General features: G+C 40.7%; 1 protein-coding gene across 1 annotated transcript in view; it reads left to right on the top strand.

Moving 5' to 3' along the window:
• Nucleotides 1-18,245, top strand: part of LOC112125929 (dystrophin-like) — a 1,989,526-nt gene that overhangs the window by 966,636 nt on the left and 1,004,645 nt on the right. Inside the window, exons 42-43 of the mRNA XM_026648920.1 lie at nucleotides 3,012-3,206; nucleotides 17,535-17,707. Coding sequence (XP_026504705.1) covers nucleotides 3,012-3,206; nucleotides 17,535-17,707 — 368 coding nt within the window. The remainder of the gene's footprint in view (nucleotides 1-3,011; nucleotides 3,207-17,534; nucleotides 17,708-18,245) is intronic.

Genomic DNA, 18,245 nt, shown 5'->3' with positions numbered 1-18,245 from the left:
GGGTTCTGCAGGTTATCACAAAGAAGTGCCAACCAAACCATTATGCTATGCCACAGCATTATATAGTTTATCTAGTCTCTTTCTATTCCACCTATCTCCTTAGGTTTTGTACTGCCGTATTATACCATAGTTTTTGAGCCCATGAGCATAATCTGATTGTTTAAAATAAAATTGGCAATATTTTTTGTATCACTGAGCCTATAAATCCATGCACCCTTAGAGCCCAATCTTATATTGTACTAAGCAATTCATTGTGTGTTGAGAGTCCTGGACATGTTGTAAGATCAGACTCTTAATAACCAGGAGTACACATGTACTATCTTGTGAGTCAAAGGAGAAAAATATAACTATTGCATTTAAAATATCTCAAAAGTTAAACTAAAATAATATTTGTTTTACTCTAGTGTAGTTATTGTCAGGAGCTAATTGTGCGAAGTGCTGTACAATCACAGACCAAAAAGAAAGTTTTGCTATACATGAAAATGTCACTGTCTTAATGTCTCGGGACCTTAAAGGACTGGAAGCAAGCACTCTCTCTCGCAGCAGAATCTGGAAACCCATTTCTAGTTCTACATTTAAAATGTCCCATTTCTAGCTCTGCAGGGTTACCTCTCACTGCTACAGGCCATAACAGTCTTTTACATACCTCAGCGCAATTTAAGTTTTTTGAGGGCAGAGGGTTATGGGAGAATTCAACATTTAGGAGGAAAGAAAGAAACACTTTTGTGGAAGTTTGATTTAAATTACTGACAATATTAATGTTTGAAACTGCACAGTGGTTTCAAATGTTAGAACAGGGATCAGCAACCTTTGGCACACGGCCGCCAGGGTAAGCACCCTGGCGGACCGGGCCGGTTTGTTTACCAGCTGCGTCCACAGGTTCAGTCAATTGCGGCTCCCACTGGCCACGGTTCACCATCCCAGGCCAATGGGGACAGCGGGAAGCGGCGCGGGCTGAGGGATGTGCTGGATGCCGCTTCCCGCTGCCCCCATTGGCATGGAGCGGCGAACCGTGGCCGGTGGGAGCCGTGATCGGCTGAACCTGCGGACGCGGCAGATAAACAAACCAGCCTGGCCCACCAGGGGGCTTACCCTGGCATGCCACGTGCTGAAGGTTTCCAATCCCTTTGTTAGAATAAGTCCTGAGAAGCTGGGTTAGTGAGCAGAGTGCAGGTGAACCTGTCAAATGTGCATGATAAATTCAATTTATCACATGACTCCACAAATTATCTCATGGATATTATTTCCATATATGTGGAGTGTGTGTATGTTTGTATCTGTGCATGTCTGCATGCATGTATGTGCGCACATACATTTCAAGGCCATTTAAAAGGATAATTGTGGGACTGGATGACTTAGGATATTGGTCTTGAAGTATGGGACTTTCACCACCAGTTCAAGCAATGACAGAAGGCAGTTACCATTTAATGTGTGACATGATTTTGTGGTCTCACTCCAAGTTCATAATGCACAGCTGTGGGCATCTCAAAAACCCACTACTACAGCTGCCATCCTGGTATGTATGCTTAGTGGAGACATGTAGACTCATACCTGTCTCATCCCTATACATGGTCCTCACAATTAAAGGATGATACACCTTGGCAAGGCTTGTACTTACATTTACCATCCTGTGGTTAAACAAACATTTTAGTGTCTCCAAGACTGTTAAACCAGTGCTTTCCATAAATATTGAGCACTTGATCCAAAACTGACTTAAGTCAATGGAAAGACCAGGACATTTAAACAACTTGGTTTTGATGTAACAGTCTCCAACAGCTATTTGGAAAAATCTCTTTGGAAAGACTGTAACAAATGTCTGATGTTGCTGCATTTCTCTTCAGAACTCAGATGGATTTCTGTAGGATTTATATTTTGAGAAGAAATTCTGACACCTATGACCATCAAGTCACAAAAATCATGAGTGCCTTTTATCTTGAAACTTTCCAGGAAGGTGACCAATGAAATCAGAATTAATAAATAAAAAAGCCTTGGTAGGCACATTCCCCTCTGCCTTAAACCCTCAGCCCCTCTCACCTCACTTCTCTTCTGATTTCGTGTTCACTGCAAACATCTGATTACTTTAGTTAGGGTGTTCTAAAGAATCTAAATCTGTCATCATTCGAACCCATCACTGGATGTCAGTTTGGCTCTGCATTGTATAAACCAACTTTTTTTCCCCCCTAGCAGTAAAATACGTGTCCCCTCACCCCTTCACTACAGTTGGAATGGGCATGTATTGCACTGGCAGGTTTTTAGATAATATCCATTCAGATGAGAAGAACACCTGTGTAGCCTTAAGAAGAGTGTTGCTGGGATTTCTTTAGGCATGTGAAAGGGTTAATGGAAGTTTGATCAAGACATTTCAAGTACCTAGTGGTTTCTAGTTTTGAAGAGAGAGATTTTTATATTTTATGAACAGAGCTGAACTAGCTTTGCATCTACACATTGTCAGGAAATGGGTCTTTTTTTCTTTAATATGTAAAAGATAATGTTACACAACTGAGTTTAATAGAAAGCTTGAAGTGATTTAGTTTTTGTCTATGTATGCTCATAACGGGTATATGAAAGACATACACTTTAGTAGTTCAGATAAATGAAAATGCAAGCTGTAGTACTAGAATCAGAATAGTATTAGAATCGTATGGTGTTTAATTACCGGTCCACATTTACTAGATGAGGAGAGGAGAGGAAAGCTCTTCTTCAAGAAACCATGGGCAAACTTTAGGAATTGCTGATTCAAACAGACTAGTGAGGAGGCATTGTGCATAATCTCAAATACTTTTATTTTTTATCCTGCTGATTGGACAGCCTACACTTTATAGAATGATGCTATTTTAATAATACTAATATGTTTCAAATCTCTTTCTGTTTAATCCCGTCTCCTTTAGATGTTGTACAGGTGGGATTTATTTTTAATTGCCTCTGGGTTGTGAACTGGAAATTGCATTAAATTATAACTTTTTCAAATGTTAAGAAACTAAAGGAATCATTCTGTTGTATATCTATACCAGCAAACAGTTTATGAAGAGACAACAGATGTGGTGACTGAAGGTATGACTGTGGAAACCACTTATGTGCCTTCTGCATACCTGGCAGAGATCCTTCGACTCCTGCAAGCCTTGTCTGAAGTGGAAGACCTCCTTAACTCTCCTGATCTGCAGGGTAGGGACTGTGAGGATCTCTTCAAACAAGAAGAGTGTCTCAAGGTAAGATGCTAGTCTTCTAATAGGAATATACACATCTTAATTTATAAAGTATTGGGACACCGCAAAGTCACTTGTTTTATCTGGCCTTTGAAGAGAGAAGTAGGGGGATTGAGGTATAGGCTACCTGTGTGTGTGTGTGTGTGAGAGAGAGAGAGAGAGAGAGAGAGAGAGATTATATACACACATGAAACAACTAAAACTAAAACTAAAAACCAAGTAGAATGGCAGATCTCAGAGGCTTATTACATTAGAGGGCTAGATACTATGTCAATTGTGTAATAGATTCATTGGGTAGAAAATATTGTCAATCAAATACTAAATTCTAGGCAAGGAAAAAGAAAGACTTTGTAGGAGAAATTATGAAACCTGGAATGTCACTGGGCCTGATTTTCCATCACTTACACTAATGTAAATCATGTGTAGTTCCCTTGAATTTGGTGGAGTTACTCCAAGGTAATTGGTGTAAGAAGAGAATCAGATCAGTATCATAAACTGAACGGTTCGTCAGTTTTTATGTAATAATGTTTGTGTCAGAAGGAGCCTTTTTATTACTGTAAAAATAAGTGCTATATATGATGGTAACACTTTCAAGTTGTAAAAGAGAATGAACAAAAGACCATGTTTTTATCTTTGCTTTTAGCATTTTCTGCATAATTCCTTTAGCCCATAAATGATTAGTTACATGCTCCTTCCACAGGTAGATAAATAGAAAATTATAAATTTATTAGCCCTAGGAAATTAGGATGTTGTCTGTCTATTATACCCATAGAATGACACATGAATAAAGTAGTGGAGAAAGAGATACATGATTATTTCTTGTTCAGTAATCTACATTTCAATAGTCTTGAAACAGCAGTAGGATATTTCTTAACCCACTTGTAGTTCAGTTTCAATAGATTCAAGTGCTTCTAGGTACTGTATATCAACTTTCCCTAATCAATTTCTGAAGCATGCCAAAGTTATTGTCATTCTTTATTTTAAGTAATTTCCCTTGTTAGAATGGTTTGTATATATGCAAAAATGTCATAAAACATGTAAATCACTGCTAATGAGCCACCACTTGGTCCTTGTTTATATAGTTTCTGTGTTAATGACTAGCTTGGTTGGAGGAGCAGTGACCCAGCAAGAAGCTTCCTGGCAGTTGAGTGGCTCCCTATTAGTGCTCCTTAATGCCTTACACTTGTGCTGTCTTGGTCTGATTTACATTCATCACTAATCACTTGTTCACCCACACACATTTGATATTATTATAGCTGACACCAACTTTAATGATATTGATTGCCGTGGTTACAAGTAAGTATTGCCATAGGTTTAATTTAACTGAGCTATTAAATTGTCATGAGATGCGGTTGTGGGCACAGTTCCATCTTTCTCACAAATAAATCTCTTGCAACAGTCAAATGGATCTTGCACATTCATGAGCTTTTGGAAGGGGTATAGTTTTTTTTTTTTTTTTTCCTGAGCCTCTTTAATGAATATTTATTTCCTAGTAAAAGCATTCATCATTGTCATTACCCTGCAGTAAAAATAGAAAAGTAGTGCATAAATTGTACAGTTGCTGGGTGGGGAAGGCTTGAAATTAAATTGTGGTTGATTTTTATCCCTGACAGATTTGCATGAATCAGATTCCAGGATTGTAGTGGAAATCTGTGTTTTTAAAACTAATTTTGTAATTTTTTTTCTTAAGTCAAATAATTATTTGCTATTCTAATTAATGCTTTAAAAGAAAAACAAACTTGCATACAAGAACCTTGCAATGATAACTGCTTTGAATAATTTTCACAACAATATTTATGCATGGGAACATTTAAATGTGGGATTTCTTTAGCTGTTATGGTCAATCAAAACTACTAATACATTGGAAACATCAAGACCAATGGCAAAAAAGTAGTTTTAATCATTGATTTGGCTGATAATTCTCACATTGGCTATTTATAACAGAGAGTGAATGGAAAATGGCAAAATGTGAAAATGTTTCTGTAATTGCAATACAAGTATTGTGCTAATGTCTAACCTCTCTTAAATTATAAAGATTGTATGCATTTATTTGGTAGTCTTTCAGATACTGACTTGCAGGAATGTTTTCTTCATTCTCAGGTTTACTAAATTGAAGGATCTGATGGGCAGGGCACTTAAATTAAATCTCATGAAGGCAATAGTCACAAAATTTGCATGACCTCAAGTGGGTTACTCACACTTTCAGGCATGTGAACCTATGTCTTCTGTGTTTTATACTCCATCAAACCCACTGTCATTGTTTTAACAAATAATTAAAACATGACAGTTCTTTCAAAAAAAAAAAAACACCTCCCATTGAATAGAGTGGGAATTACATTTCATACATCGGAGTATTGGAGGATTAGGTTACTGAGAGACTTTCAAATAAGAGAATTACAAATAATTTTGGTTTCTCTTGTTGCTACTTCTAATGAATGGACATAGTTATATTTGGATACAGGCTTTCTCCCTCAGAAGACGGCTTCCTGCAGTTTAATTCTAATCCCGTGTTTATGATCTCTTATTCTTCCCATATGGAATTAATTGCGATGCCATAAATTCACCATTATAATTTCACTGCAGGATCAGGTATGGAGAGAAAATGGGCTGTGTGAGGGAGAAAGCACAAAAAAATCTTAGCTAATTACTAACCGTGGCAATGGAAACCCTAAACACTGCCTGAAAGGTAAATGCATTTATGATTTTATATACTATACTAACAGTTTCATCAGTATGGAAGTCTGCCTGAATTGTAAAAAATAGGAATTAAAAAAATCTGGTGTATAAAGGACTAAATGAAGACCTGGCTTACATCCCATGCAAGTCCATTCATTGTGATTAGGGTGCCTGGGATGTAATAGGAGACTATGGCCTAAGATGGGGGTGGATTTCTGTTTCATTTAGAACATTGGTTTTCAAACTGTGGGGGATGTCCTCTTAAGGGCATGGGATGAGGTTATTGGAGGAGTATGGTGGGGTATGGGGCTGCAGCCAGCTGGATGTTTGGTGGGGGGAAGCCAGAAGAACGAGGAGAAGACTCAGGGGAGTCCCCAGTGGTTGTGGTTTGGGGGATGGGAGTGCAGTCCCTCCCGCCCTGCCCCAGAAGCCTCTTCTCTCCTCCCTGACCACTGAGAGCTCCCTGCACCCTCTCCCTGCTGCTGCCCTGCCCTGGCCCAGACACCCAACTGTCGGCAACCCTGCATATTTTAAATCCTCCACAAACTGGGAGACCAAGAGACTCTGGGTTGCGGGGAAGTAGGAAGAGGAACCCTGATTGCTCTGATCTGCACTGTGATGCCATGGGCTCCTCTGGGGATGGAGCTAGCTTGGTCCTGCCAACGCCCCAGGTATGAATCACCCACTCCCTTTGGTGAATCACTTTGTGTCCTGGATGTGCAGGAGGTGTTTTTTTTGTTTGTTTTTTTGGGGGGGAGGGGGAGGGGAGAGGATGACTGTTATGGGACTCCCATGAAGAAGGGCTGTGGAGCAAAAAAAAAAAGTTATATACTGGTTAATGGAAATCGTATTTTTTTATAAAAAATACTTGATAGCATTGTGAATGAAAACTAATCCTTAGCAAATGTGAATTAACATTTTCCCAGTAACAGAAATGAATGATCCCTTTTTATAATGTACAACATATTTATGTCTACTCTGAGTTTTATATCCATGTCTATAAAAGTGTATCATTTAAGCTGAATTTCTTTCATAGTATGCCACTTCAGTACTCAATCATATTTCAACTTTGAAATCAAAATGTTCATGTTTAAGGCTACTCAGCATGTACAGTTAAATAGTATACACTTTCTTTGTTTCTTTCACTGTTTTGCATTTAGTAGGAACATATTTTATAATTAGACTTGAGTCTGCAAACATTTATAGATAATTTTTTTCAGTAACTGTTATCACTGAAATCAATATGATTATTCCCAGGAGAAAAATAGCTCAGATGCATCAGTATTTGCAGAATGGGGTCCATAATATCTTAAAATATCCTTACCTAATATATTATTTCCAGTCAGCCTCCTTGTCAATTTATTTCATCCTTTTTTAAATCCAGGAATCTTTTCTGCTTTACTTTATGTATAATCTCCCTTCTCTTCTCCATTTTATGCATGATAATTCTTGTCCCTTCATATATCCCCATTTTATACATACATCCAGCAGCTTTCTTTATGTCATCCTTCTACTGCAAGTCATTTCAGTCTGCACCAAATGCACTATAATTACTCTGCACCTACCATTCTCACAGCCAGACTACTTTCATAATCCTCTCTAAATCTGCTGTATTAAAAAATCATCCATATCAAATATTATATTTCAGTTCTAGTACAAATTTTAAAACTGTAATTAAGTTGCAGATTTTTTCCCCGCCATTCGTGAGTGCTACAACCTGTGCTGTTGCCAATTTTGACGTCAGTATAAAAACTGTGAGATATAAGTACAGTATTCATGTAAGGACAGTACATCATCCTACATGTGTTTTGTTTGCCAAAAAATTATTTGCGTTTTGTAAATGAAATTCACATCTGGATCATATCAAGTGATCCCAGGCAACAAATACAGGAATCAGGAAATACAACTTAATGAAGAAACACTAAACATGAAGTTTAAAATGGTTTTCTGCTATAGCTCAGCAAAACCTAATTAACTACAACTTGGAAGTCAGAGTGATTGAATACACTTCCCAACTTGATCTATCAGTAATGTGATGCTTGGTACACAAATGGCCAAAGAATTGGATTTGTCCAGTGTGTTGTCCTCAGCTGTCAGATAAAGACAAATTCAAGATAGTGAAAATGAACTGGAGTTTGAGTCTCTAGTGTTCTGATTTCTCTTTTTCAAGGGCAATGAGATGGATCCACTCCCCAAAGGCTGCTGTCACTTCAGCTGCTAATGGGTTTCTCTAATCCTTTATTCTTAGAAATGAAAGTTGTGTGCACTTTTGTTAACCAGGTTACAAAATCTCCCAAGGCCCTCTTGATATCTAAAACAACTTGAAGTGATTTTTTTCATCTTGAAAAATGGAAGGGGTATATGTGTGTTTATACACTCCCTTTCTCTCTCTTCTCTGGATCACTGGATGTGATCCAGTTTTGAATTTCATTAACAAAAAGGCAAATTTCATGTGTGTGTGTGTGTGTGTGTGTGTGTGTATATATATGCATCCATGTTCTAAATAACAGGAGATACAATCTGGTGTATTGTTATGGATTATGTACCCCACACTGGTAGAGAAAGAAGCCAGAGAGCAATTAGTGCACCTGGTTGCACTTGCAGGTTGGCCCTGGCCCAGGTTAAGATTAGGGCCATCTGGGGGCAGAATTAAGGACAAGTCCCATCTGAGACGATCAGGATGACTATGATGGGTTTCCCCCGGGGTGCCGCCTGGAAGTGGGATACCACTGAGCCCCCTGACCCAGCAGCCTGGGCTCCCTCTCACACTGTACTGCTGTGACAAGCTGCAAAGCTCTCCAGCCTGCACTTTCACCAGCATACATACAGGTAGGGATACACCCAGCTGCAGTTACATGCAGGCTCTCTGACCAGCCTTTGCATAAGAAGGCTACGGAGCTAAGGCAACTCCCAGCTCCTCAGGTACGCACCCCCCCTGGAGTATAAACCCAAAATTATATAGTCTTGCACTGCACAGGGAACTGTATAGCATAAGCTCATAAAATTTGCCCCCTCCCTCAATGTGGAGAGGAATATGCAACAACCTTTGCCCCTAAGTTGTGATTCTTCTTTAAGTGATTGCTCATGTCCATTCAACTTAGGTGTGTGTGCTCGCCACATGCACTGGTGCCAGAAGTTGTTCCCTCAGCAGTATCTGTAGGAGACCAGCTCTGGTGGCACACGTATGCCACAGCACATAGGGTGCCATCGGCCCTCTCCACTCTCAGTTCCTTCTTGCTACCAATGATGGTGAATGGAATTGGTGCTGCTTCAGCTAGAGCTGTTGCTTTTCGTTCGTTTGAACTCATTTACCTCTTGCAAATATTACTGCATATAGTTTCCCGCTAGTTTAGTTCAACCTATTTGTTAAGTTAGAGACTTAGTAGGTCTCTAAAGGGACCTTGCCTTGGCATGGTGAATGCCCCAGTCCCCAGACTTTAAACCCTGCAATCGCTGTAAAAGGCCCATGCCCATTAGCGATCCACTTAATAGTTGTTTATGGTACTTGGGCGGTCACATTAGTGATAAGTGCAAAATCTGCAAGTCCTTCAAGCCCAGGATGAAGAAGGCGCGTGACATTCATTTGAAGGCACTCCTGATGGAGTCTGCCCTTACTCTGATGTCGGAGCAATGCTCTGATTCAGCACCAAGCACCGTGACCTCAGTGCACAGCGCCCCGCCGGTACCATCTATGAGCTGGCACCAGTCTCCTTCCATGGCTCCATCCAAGAAGCCCAGGAAGATGGGGCGAGGAAGGTCTCCAGCTTCCTGTGAGGGAAAGGACAAATCTGGGGTGGACCAAGCCCCTGTCTTGGGCTCTTCTTCATCCCCTTGGGGATCCTGGGCCCCAGCTCAGGTCGAGTGGTGTAGCCCAGCCCACTTCCCACCAGCTACTCCAGATGCCATCCTCGCCGGGGGTCCTCCAAGCGGCACAAGACATTATGTCCCTCCTGATGCCGCCCACTCTGGCCCGTGTGGGGTCCTGGTCCCAAGGTAAACCCACATTGGGACCACCACGGTCTCCACCTTTCCGGCAGCGCTCCCCGTCACAGGGGACGTCCCACCAATGGTAGCCCTCTCGCAGCCGACACACTTCTGACTGTGAAAGACAGAAGCTTCTTAGCCCCATCCAGTCTCCCATCTCTGTTAAATACAAGTCATTGTCTTCAGGATCAGAGGAGTCAAATCCCCATTCATGGTGGAGGCTTTAAGTAGCCTTCTCCTCACCTTTATTGTCCCAATACAGTCCCTCCCTTTCCCTGACCATAGGCATTACTCCCTGCTGGTTCTCTTGGGGGCATAAGCAGCCCTTCTTCCCCCCAAAAAGCAGGGAAGATAAGTCATCATTGGGTGCAAAAAAGGGATAAATCTCCATTATCCTAATGGCTGGCTGCAGCACCCTTGTACTCTGGGGAACTCTGAGAGAGATTCTTCCTCTCTAAGGACCCACCTCTAATACAGATTGTTTGCTGCAAGCCATAAACAAGCTTATATATGTTTATATATGTATATGTTAGCGTACTACGCAACAGTACCAATGCCATGTAAAAATGGCACTGTCACAGAGTGACTGGCCTTCTGAAGGATAATGGGTCTAGCCTCATTTGTGACTCATTGAAGCCTTCTTCCTAGGTGGGCAAATGTAGTGTAGCCACATGACAGGTAAGTTATGTGCTTAAATCAGTCCAGGCCTGGATATAAAAGAGAAGCTTCCAGAGAGGCAAAGCAAGAAAGTGAAGGCCTGGCTGCTCACCTCTCCAAGTCCAGGGGGGAAAGGGGTAGCTCAAAGAAGCCAAGTGAGGGCTGCATCTTAATTATCAGCACAGATCCTAGAAGGAGGGCTGTGAGATTCCTGAACTAAGAAGGGAAAACCCTCCTGTCTGCATAGGTAGTGTCTATACTGAAGAACTACAGTGGTGCAGCTGCAGCACTGCAGCTGGGCCACTGTAGCATTTTAAGTGTAGATGTACCCTAAATTCCCCTCATTTACACCTGTGCAGCTCCAGTGAAGGTTATGGTATTGCACGGGTGTCACTGAGGGCAGAATTTGCCTTTTGGTGGTGGTGATGTGTGGCAAATTAAATACCTATGTTAACTTTCAGTTCCCTAGATGAGCTTGCAGGGCTCACAATGGGGGAAAAACATTTTTCTCATTGCAGTCAGAGCACATTTGATATGGAAATTGAGAGCCAAATCTGGAGTCCACTTTTTAATTTTTTTTTTAATGCAATGAGATAGTATAAAATTGACTAATAATTCTCTGCTGCTTTGTTCCTTTTTCACCTAAAAAGACATTGACTTCATTTTGACTGTTAAATGGTGATGGCCAGTGGAGTTCTGTTGGTTTCTTTTTTGGGCCTGTCTTGTAGCAGGAGGCTCCTGGGTATACGTCTGGCTCTGTTGATTTGTTTCTTTATTTCCTTGTGTGGGTATCGTAGTTTTGAGAATGCTTGGTGAAGATCTTGTAGGTGTTGGTCTCTGTCTGAGGGGTTGGAGCAGATGCGATTGTACCTCAGTGCTTGGCTGTAGACGATGGATCGTGTGGTGTGACCGGGGTGGAAGCTGGAGGTATGAAGGTAGGCGTAGTGGTCGGTGGGTTTTCGGTATAGGGTGGTGTTAATGTGGCCATCGCTTATTTGTACGGTGGTGTCTAGGAAGTGGACCTCCCATGTAGATTGGTCCAGGTTGAGGTTGATGGTGGGGTGGAAGCTGTTGAAATCATGGTGGAATTCTTCCAGGGTCTCCTTCCCATGGGTTCAGATGATGAAGATGTCATCAATATAGCGTAGGTAGAGGAGGGGCATGAGTGGACGAGAGCTGAGGAAGCGTTGTTCCAGGTCAGCCATAAAAATGTTGGCATATTGTGGGGCCATGCGGGTGTCTTTCTGAAGTGATTTAGAGAATGAAATGGCTGGGATGCCAACATTATTATTATTATCATCATAATTCCAGCTATCGATGGTATCCAATCTTTTACCTGTTTTTAGAAAAGTTGCTGGATGTTATTCCAAAAGTGACAGAGTATCTTAAATTAGCTGAACAAATTCATTCAGATACAATAGTAAAGCTGGCCATGTGTGGTGGAGAGAAAGCAACATGGATTGTATAAAGGAAGCCTATTAATGCTCTTTGAAGGAGTCGTATAATAATGAATAAAGAAGAACCAATTAATCTACTGTATTTGTATTTTTAAAGCAGTGTTTATGACGAAAAATAAATCCTCACAAAATCGAGGTAAAACTGTCATATATTAAAAACTGAAAGAGAAAATGAAGAGTTACAGGTGAGATTTTGTGCTACATTTACAAGAAGCACAGCACAGAACTCGCAATACAGGAGAAGAGATGGAGAATAAGGTGACTGTAAGACAACTTCGTGCCCTTCCAATTCTGGGTTCTTCTAAGGGCTGGAGAGGCCTCCAGGGTAAATTAAACAGCCCTGGGGACCTGTCTCAGTTATGGCAGCCTTACTAGGACTACTCTGTGGGGCCACAGTGCTGCCTGGAATCTCCACGCAACTGCCTACTTCAATAGCACCACCAACATGCTCTGCCTGCCCCTGGTATGTCCTGTAAGCCACGGCTGCCATGGGGATCCTTGCAGGTCAGTTTTAGACTTTTGCAATGCATGTGTTGGAGGATTCTCCCCTGAATGGAGACAGGGCTTTTACTACCCTTATATGCAACTCCAGCTCTTTAACCTGGTCCCTGTAGGACAGGTGAGGTGCTCACTCTAGGAATATATATATATATGAGATCAGTTTTCAATATGGAATAAGATTAATAGTAGGTTGAGTCAAACACCTATATAAAGACAAATGTTATTTAATGTGTTAAATATCAGGAAAAGAGGGTGAGCAGTGAGATGACAAAATTTGAAAATGACAGTTATTTTGGTAAAGACCAGGAAAAACATTGAGCGACTTCAGAAGCACCTGACAAAGCTAGGCAACTGGGCAATGTGATAGTAGGAGAAAACAACTGTAGACAAGTGTAAGGTTATGCAGTGTAATGGGGTAATGGCCCTTTCAGACCAGAAAAAGGTAGGGTGAGAGGTTAGTTAGCCCATTCCAAGTGTCCAGAAAACCAAAACAGATATTGGTGAGAGACAGATGGTCCTGAGGAATAGTTTGTGTCTGGGAGGCTGAAAGTATAGGAAGAAAACAGTCTATTTTTCCTTTAAGGGCCAAGGATCGGGAGCCTTGTATTAGTGGGTGAGGCAAGGCTTCCCTCTCTCCTTGCTGGTCCAGATAAGTGCTTGGGAAGGATTAAGGGAGTGGTTGGTTGATTGGGTTGGTGAAAAGAAGGCTCAGAGCCCAGAAAGAAGAAGGACTCAGCCAGCAATCTGCCCCCAGAAAGAGGGCCGTGAAACCCTGAACTAAAAGGAGAGTTTGTGTGACGGGGAAGCTAAGACTTGAATCACACAGCCCAAAAGCAGGGCTGTGGAAATCCTGAAGCTCACTTTGGGATGATGAACTATGTTGAATAAATTATAACTCAAGAGAAGGGGAATTTTGTTTTAAACACGTTTTAAATACTTTTTCTTTTTTTGTCTGTAAGTGGATTCTCAGAACTCAGAGGGAAACTGAGGGGGGTATCTACAGGGCCATCCCAGGCCACAATGAGGCATTCTGGGATACACCTGTCTACACACATCAGAAGGAATATCTTCAATTACACATAACATTCATGAGCTCCTGTCATTGTTATGGGCTGTTCAACAAAACACATTGCTCCAGGTGAAGCTGTAGTTCAAATCAGAAATAATGTTATTCTGTATTATGTTAGAGTTAGAGAATAATATTGAAAATATTATAACACCAGTATCTAAATCAATGGTACATCCTTACTTGGATACTGTAATTTTATTCCGTTATAGAAGAAATAGAAAAGGTTCAGAGAAGGACAATAGAAATTTTAAATGCCTTAATCCCTTAACATGAGTATATTCTATTGACTTCAGCAGGGATACCTCTGTGAATAGGGATTATTCACATGAGCAAGGGTTTGCAGGATCAGACCCTTACTTGGGCAATTGGTTTATTATACCTCCTTGTGGCGGTGTATACAGTGATTGCACAATGTTGTACCTAAATAATTAGTACATGTATATACTTTATGCCCACATGAAATAAAAAGTATAAGTCTTAATGCTCAGTGTGCAGTTTTCACAGGATTCTGTAACAACAAAGTAGTCTTCAGGAGGGGAGAAACTACCCAGTCACTGTTGGATGGAATATGGATTCATAGGAAAACACTGATAGTACCACTACAAAACAGTCCATTCATGTTAATTGTCCCTTTTCTTACTTGCCCCTTACTTGAAACAGAGACCTCCAAATCCTTTGCTGTTAGTGCCAATGCATGCTCTTTGGGATTGAGAGGAAGGTGGAGTCTGCATTTTTTTTTCACGTGGCGAAACAGAGTTACTAAGGTCTAGTCAGAGGGCTGAGGAGATTCATATAGTGCTAGAGGGAAATTTTAATTTTCTTTCTGCTTCCTCCAAAACTGCTCAACCCTCTCCACTCCAATTTTGCTGGTGGTGTAAGAGTGCTGTCACCCACAAGCTGCCAGCTTGCTCCTCCCTTGCAGTCAGTCCAATCAGCAGCCTTCCCCACTATGCCTGAAATACCACTTTGGAGCAGGGAGCCAACCGCCAGCCGGAGAAGCACTCTTGCATTAAGCAGAATTAAGAAACATCAGCCCATTGCTCTTATCAGCTCTCAGCTCTGCGCTCAGTCTGAGGCCACATACTTCAGAAGAAAGTGAGGGAGCGAAACGGAGATGCAGAGCAATGTGAGCAGAGTCTAGGCAGATGGTGGGTGGCTAGGGAAAACTGGCAGGAGAAAAGATGAGTTGGACAGGTTGCAGGAAGGAAGTACCAAATGTGGACTCTGTCAAGCAGGAGTCTTGGCAAGCCTCAAAGGAGACACTGATCTATTTCAGCTAGACCCTTCCAAACAGAACTACTACAGAAATAAAAATGAAAAACACACCAAGCAACATATGAGGTTTTTGTCGCACTGGAATCTGTGAGATGCCCTCCACAAGATATAGAAGTGTATGACCTGCTTTTGAGCAGCCTACAGAATTTGTTTGTAAAATGTCTGTAAAAAAAAATGTTCAGTTCATCCATATTACCCCTGGAATAGTGCTGAGGATGGTGTGCCATACAGTACTGAGGTGTTTGTGAGGAAGGAGGAGCTGTTCAATTTAGATGCTTATAGTACACATACTTGTCTTGTGAATTGTTTGTAGGTCTCTAATATGTATAATTTTATGCTGAAGATTTTTTACAATTGGGCTATTCAGTAAAAAACCAATATTTGCAGCCTTCCATGTGACATAAAGACAAAGGAACAGAAGGAAAGTTGTGAATTATGGCTGTTTAGTAGATTGACCAATGTGCCAGAGGAGGTCAACTTCTTGAGGAAATAGTTTTCTCTGGTACTCAGATTCATTCCATATTAATCCACAAAGGGAAATTTTCATTTTTTTTTTAAACGCAAGTTTTATGCTGGAGTTACTAGCATACCTTCTACTTTGCATTGGATTTTCCCAACCAATTCATCATGTTAAAAAAAAATTGGTAGAGCTGAAAGGGGAAAAAATGTGGTAGATTAAACCCCATCGACGGTGTGATTTAATGCCTTCGTAAGTGTTTTATGCCTTTTCAGGAACAGGACAGGAGGAGGGAGATGTTCAAAAAAACCACCCCATTTCTTTTTTCCTAAATATTAATTATGTCCTTCCCAGTCACCTCTTAAGAGGAGACAGATATTTGATACGCCCCAGAATGGAAGCAAGTTCCTGACATGGTGATATGGTTTTCCCAAATGAGCATTTGAAAGGGGCCTCTCAGGGAAGAACCCATATCTAATTAAGGATATTTGGGAGACCCCTCATCTAAATCCCCTCTATCTCGCCTCTATCATTGCAGATCCTGATTGGGTTGTAGAAGCTTATCCTTGGACATTATTGGGTTTTTAAGAATTAAGATGTGGAGGTTTATTTTTTACTTCCTGCACTCTCTTTGGATTTATCCTATTTTAATATTCTATGCCCCCTTCAGCTTCCCTACTGAGCCTTAGACATACTGAGGAAGTATGACTGTCAGGAATATTAAAAGGTCTAAGTAGAGAAACTGAAAGGGACATCCGCAGGCATCCCAGAATTTACACTAAACGCACAATGAAGCAGAATTATTGGCGTTTCAGCAATATTCTATAGATACTCATGCATGATCAGTAGACACATTTTGAGTCAAGGTGATAGAGTGGAGACAAATTATTCATGGTCTTCATCACAAACACCCAGAAATCGTCAAAGCCTCGGTCTGCTAGAACCTCTTATTTTATTTTATTTATTTATGCCTGTGAGTCGACTGCTTGGGCTGCAACTGACAATACTACCACTACCACACGTTTCCTCCAGCCACAGGCCACCAGAAGGTTAGCACAATAGATGGTTTCACATACAGGCAGCTGGCACTGTAGTGGCAGAAGTAGGGGGACTTACATTCACCCTCACTATGGGTAGCACTCATCCAAAGCAGATGTGAAACAACTTGTGGAAGGGCAGAAAGAGAGGAACGGGAAACTTTTTTGATATGAGAAGCAGCACCAGAGGAGGACTTCAAAGAGGAAAAGGAAGGGAATGGACCAAAGAGAAGAAGAGAGGTTAGAGGTTCTGAAGCTACATTCACTGACACTTGTAATATGCTTTGGGATTCTTGGATGGAAGACAGAATAGAAATAAAAAAATATTATTTATATATTACTTTACATAGTGTACAGTCAATCCACATAATTCTCTGTCAGGATTTAATGGAGTGACTGGATGAATAATTTCAGAACCACTCACAACATCTGGAGTTTTGAAAGCTTAAGATAATAAGGCAATTTTAAATATCTTTAAGGGTCAGGAAACAATTCTGTCCTCTTCCCTTTCAGTCCTGCAGTGCACACCATTCCATAGCTTGGTGAAATATGGAGGATTTCACCTTCCTCTGAAACATCAAGAACTAACCACTTCTGGGGACAGAGAGTTAGACTATATGGCTCAAAGTTCTGATCTAGAATGGCCAACCCTATGTTGTGAACATAGATGGCGCATTCAGCAAAATTCAGTGTCAGTGGTACTCAGTGTACTAATTATTTCAGGCTGTTCCATTAATATCTGTGGCATGCGTACTGAACACAACGTCTTACATATCAGAGATGTGCAGCAGCAATTAAACAGTTAAAGTTCCCTCCAGAAAATGAATGAGCATGGCTAACTTGCCAGATCATTTCTAAGCAAACTTGATTAACCAGGTGGTGTTTTTGAAAGGATGTGCAATTTAAGTTAAAAGGGGTGTTTGTTCTATTTCCTTATAAATAAACTGGGTTAAAGTAGTAGTAACCTTAACACATGTTATTTCCTGTGGAATTAATGACTAGCTGAGGTTAATGGGCCTCTGCTTCACCTCAAGCCATCAGTTCTCTCCACTAGTTATTAATTCCCCAGGAAATGACTTGTGCCTCAATCGTTATTGCTTAAGTATTGTAGGACTGTTATCATTGTCAAGGTTATTACAGTGTTTTTGTTTTGTTTATTTGCTTTTTAACAACCGCTGACGTTTCATTTTTTTTTCTTCTAAAATTTTGATGTTGCAGAAAGTTAAAGATAGCCTGGGGAGATTCTCAGGTCAGATTGAGGTTATTCGCAGCAAGAAGACATCAGCTTTGCAAAGTGCCACACCTGGGGAAGCTGCAAAGATACAGGAAAAGCTGACTCAGCTTAATTTCCAATGGGAAAAAGTTAACAAGATGTACAGGGACCGACAGGCGTAAGTAATTTCTTTATATTGTTATTTATGGTGAAGCTCATTAACATTTGGCTTACTGGTGTGATTGCTCCTGCTTTTGTTATCTAAGCACAGGAACATACATATAATTTTTAAATTTAAATTCAAAGCAATTTTGTAAAATCTAAAAATATTTTGCCCAATTGCCATTTATGTTGCACTTTATATACTGTATATAAATGCCATGTGTGTGCATGGCCATTTGCAGACAACTAAAACTCATATACCCCTCCCCTGAAGATTTTACAGTCTTAAGGCACTGATCAGACAACTTTTCCATCCAAGAAAACCCCTTGTGCTCAGTGAAAACACTATTGATTTCAGGATCTGACCCTATTGTGGGGTATAGTTTTGAAAAAATCCATTCCAGTTTTAGAGATGTTACAGGTTACAGGATTATTCCCCACTTGAAGTCCAAGGAATGAGTCTGAAATTGGTAATAACTCTATGCCCAGAATATAATGTTTTTAAATGCACCCACTGTATATTTGATATTAGACAGCAAGGGAAGTCAATAAAC

This window comes from Terrapene carolina, unplaced genomic scaffold, assembly GCF_002925995.2.
Source record: "Terrapene carolina triunguis isolate 2854851 unplaced genomic scaffold, T_m_triunguis-2.0 Scaffold22, whole genome shotgun sequence".
NCBI classification, from domain to species: domain Eukaryota; kingdom Metazoa; phylum Chordata; order Testudines; family Emydidae; genus Terrapene; species Terrapene triunguis.
Note: the sequence above shows the minus strand (reverse complement) of the source record. Positions and strands in the feature narration are given on the sequence as shown.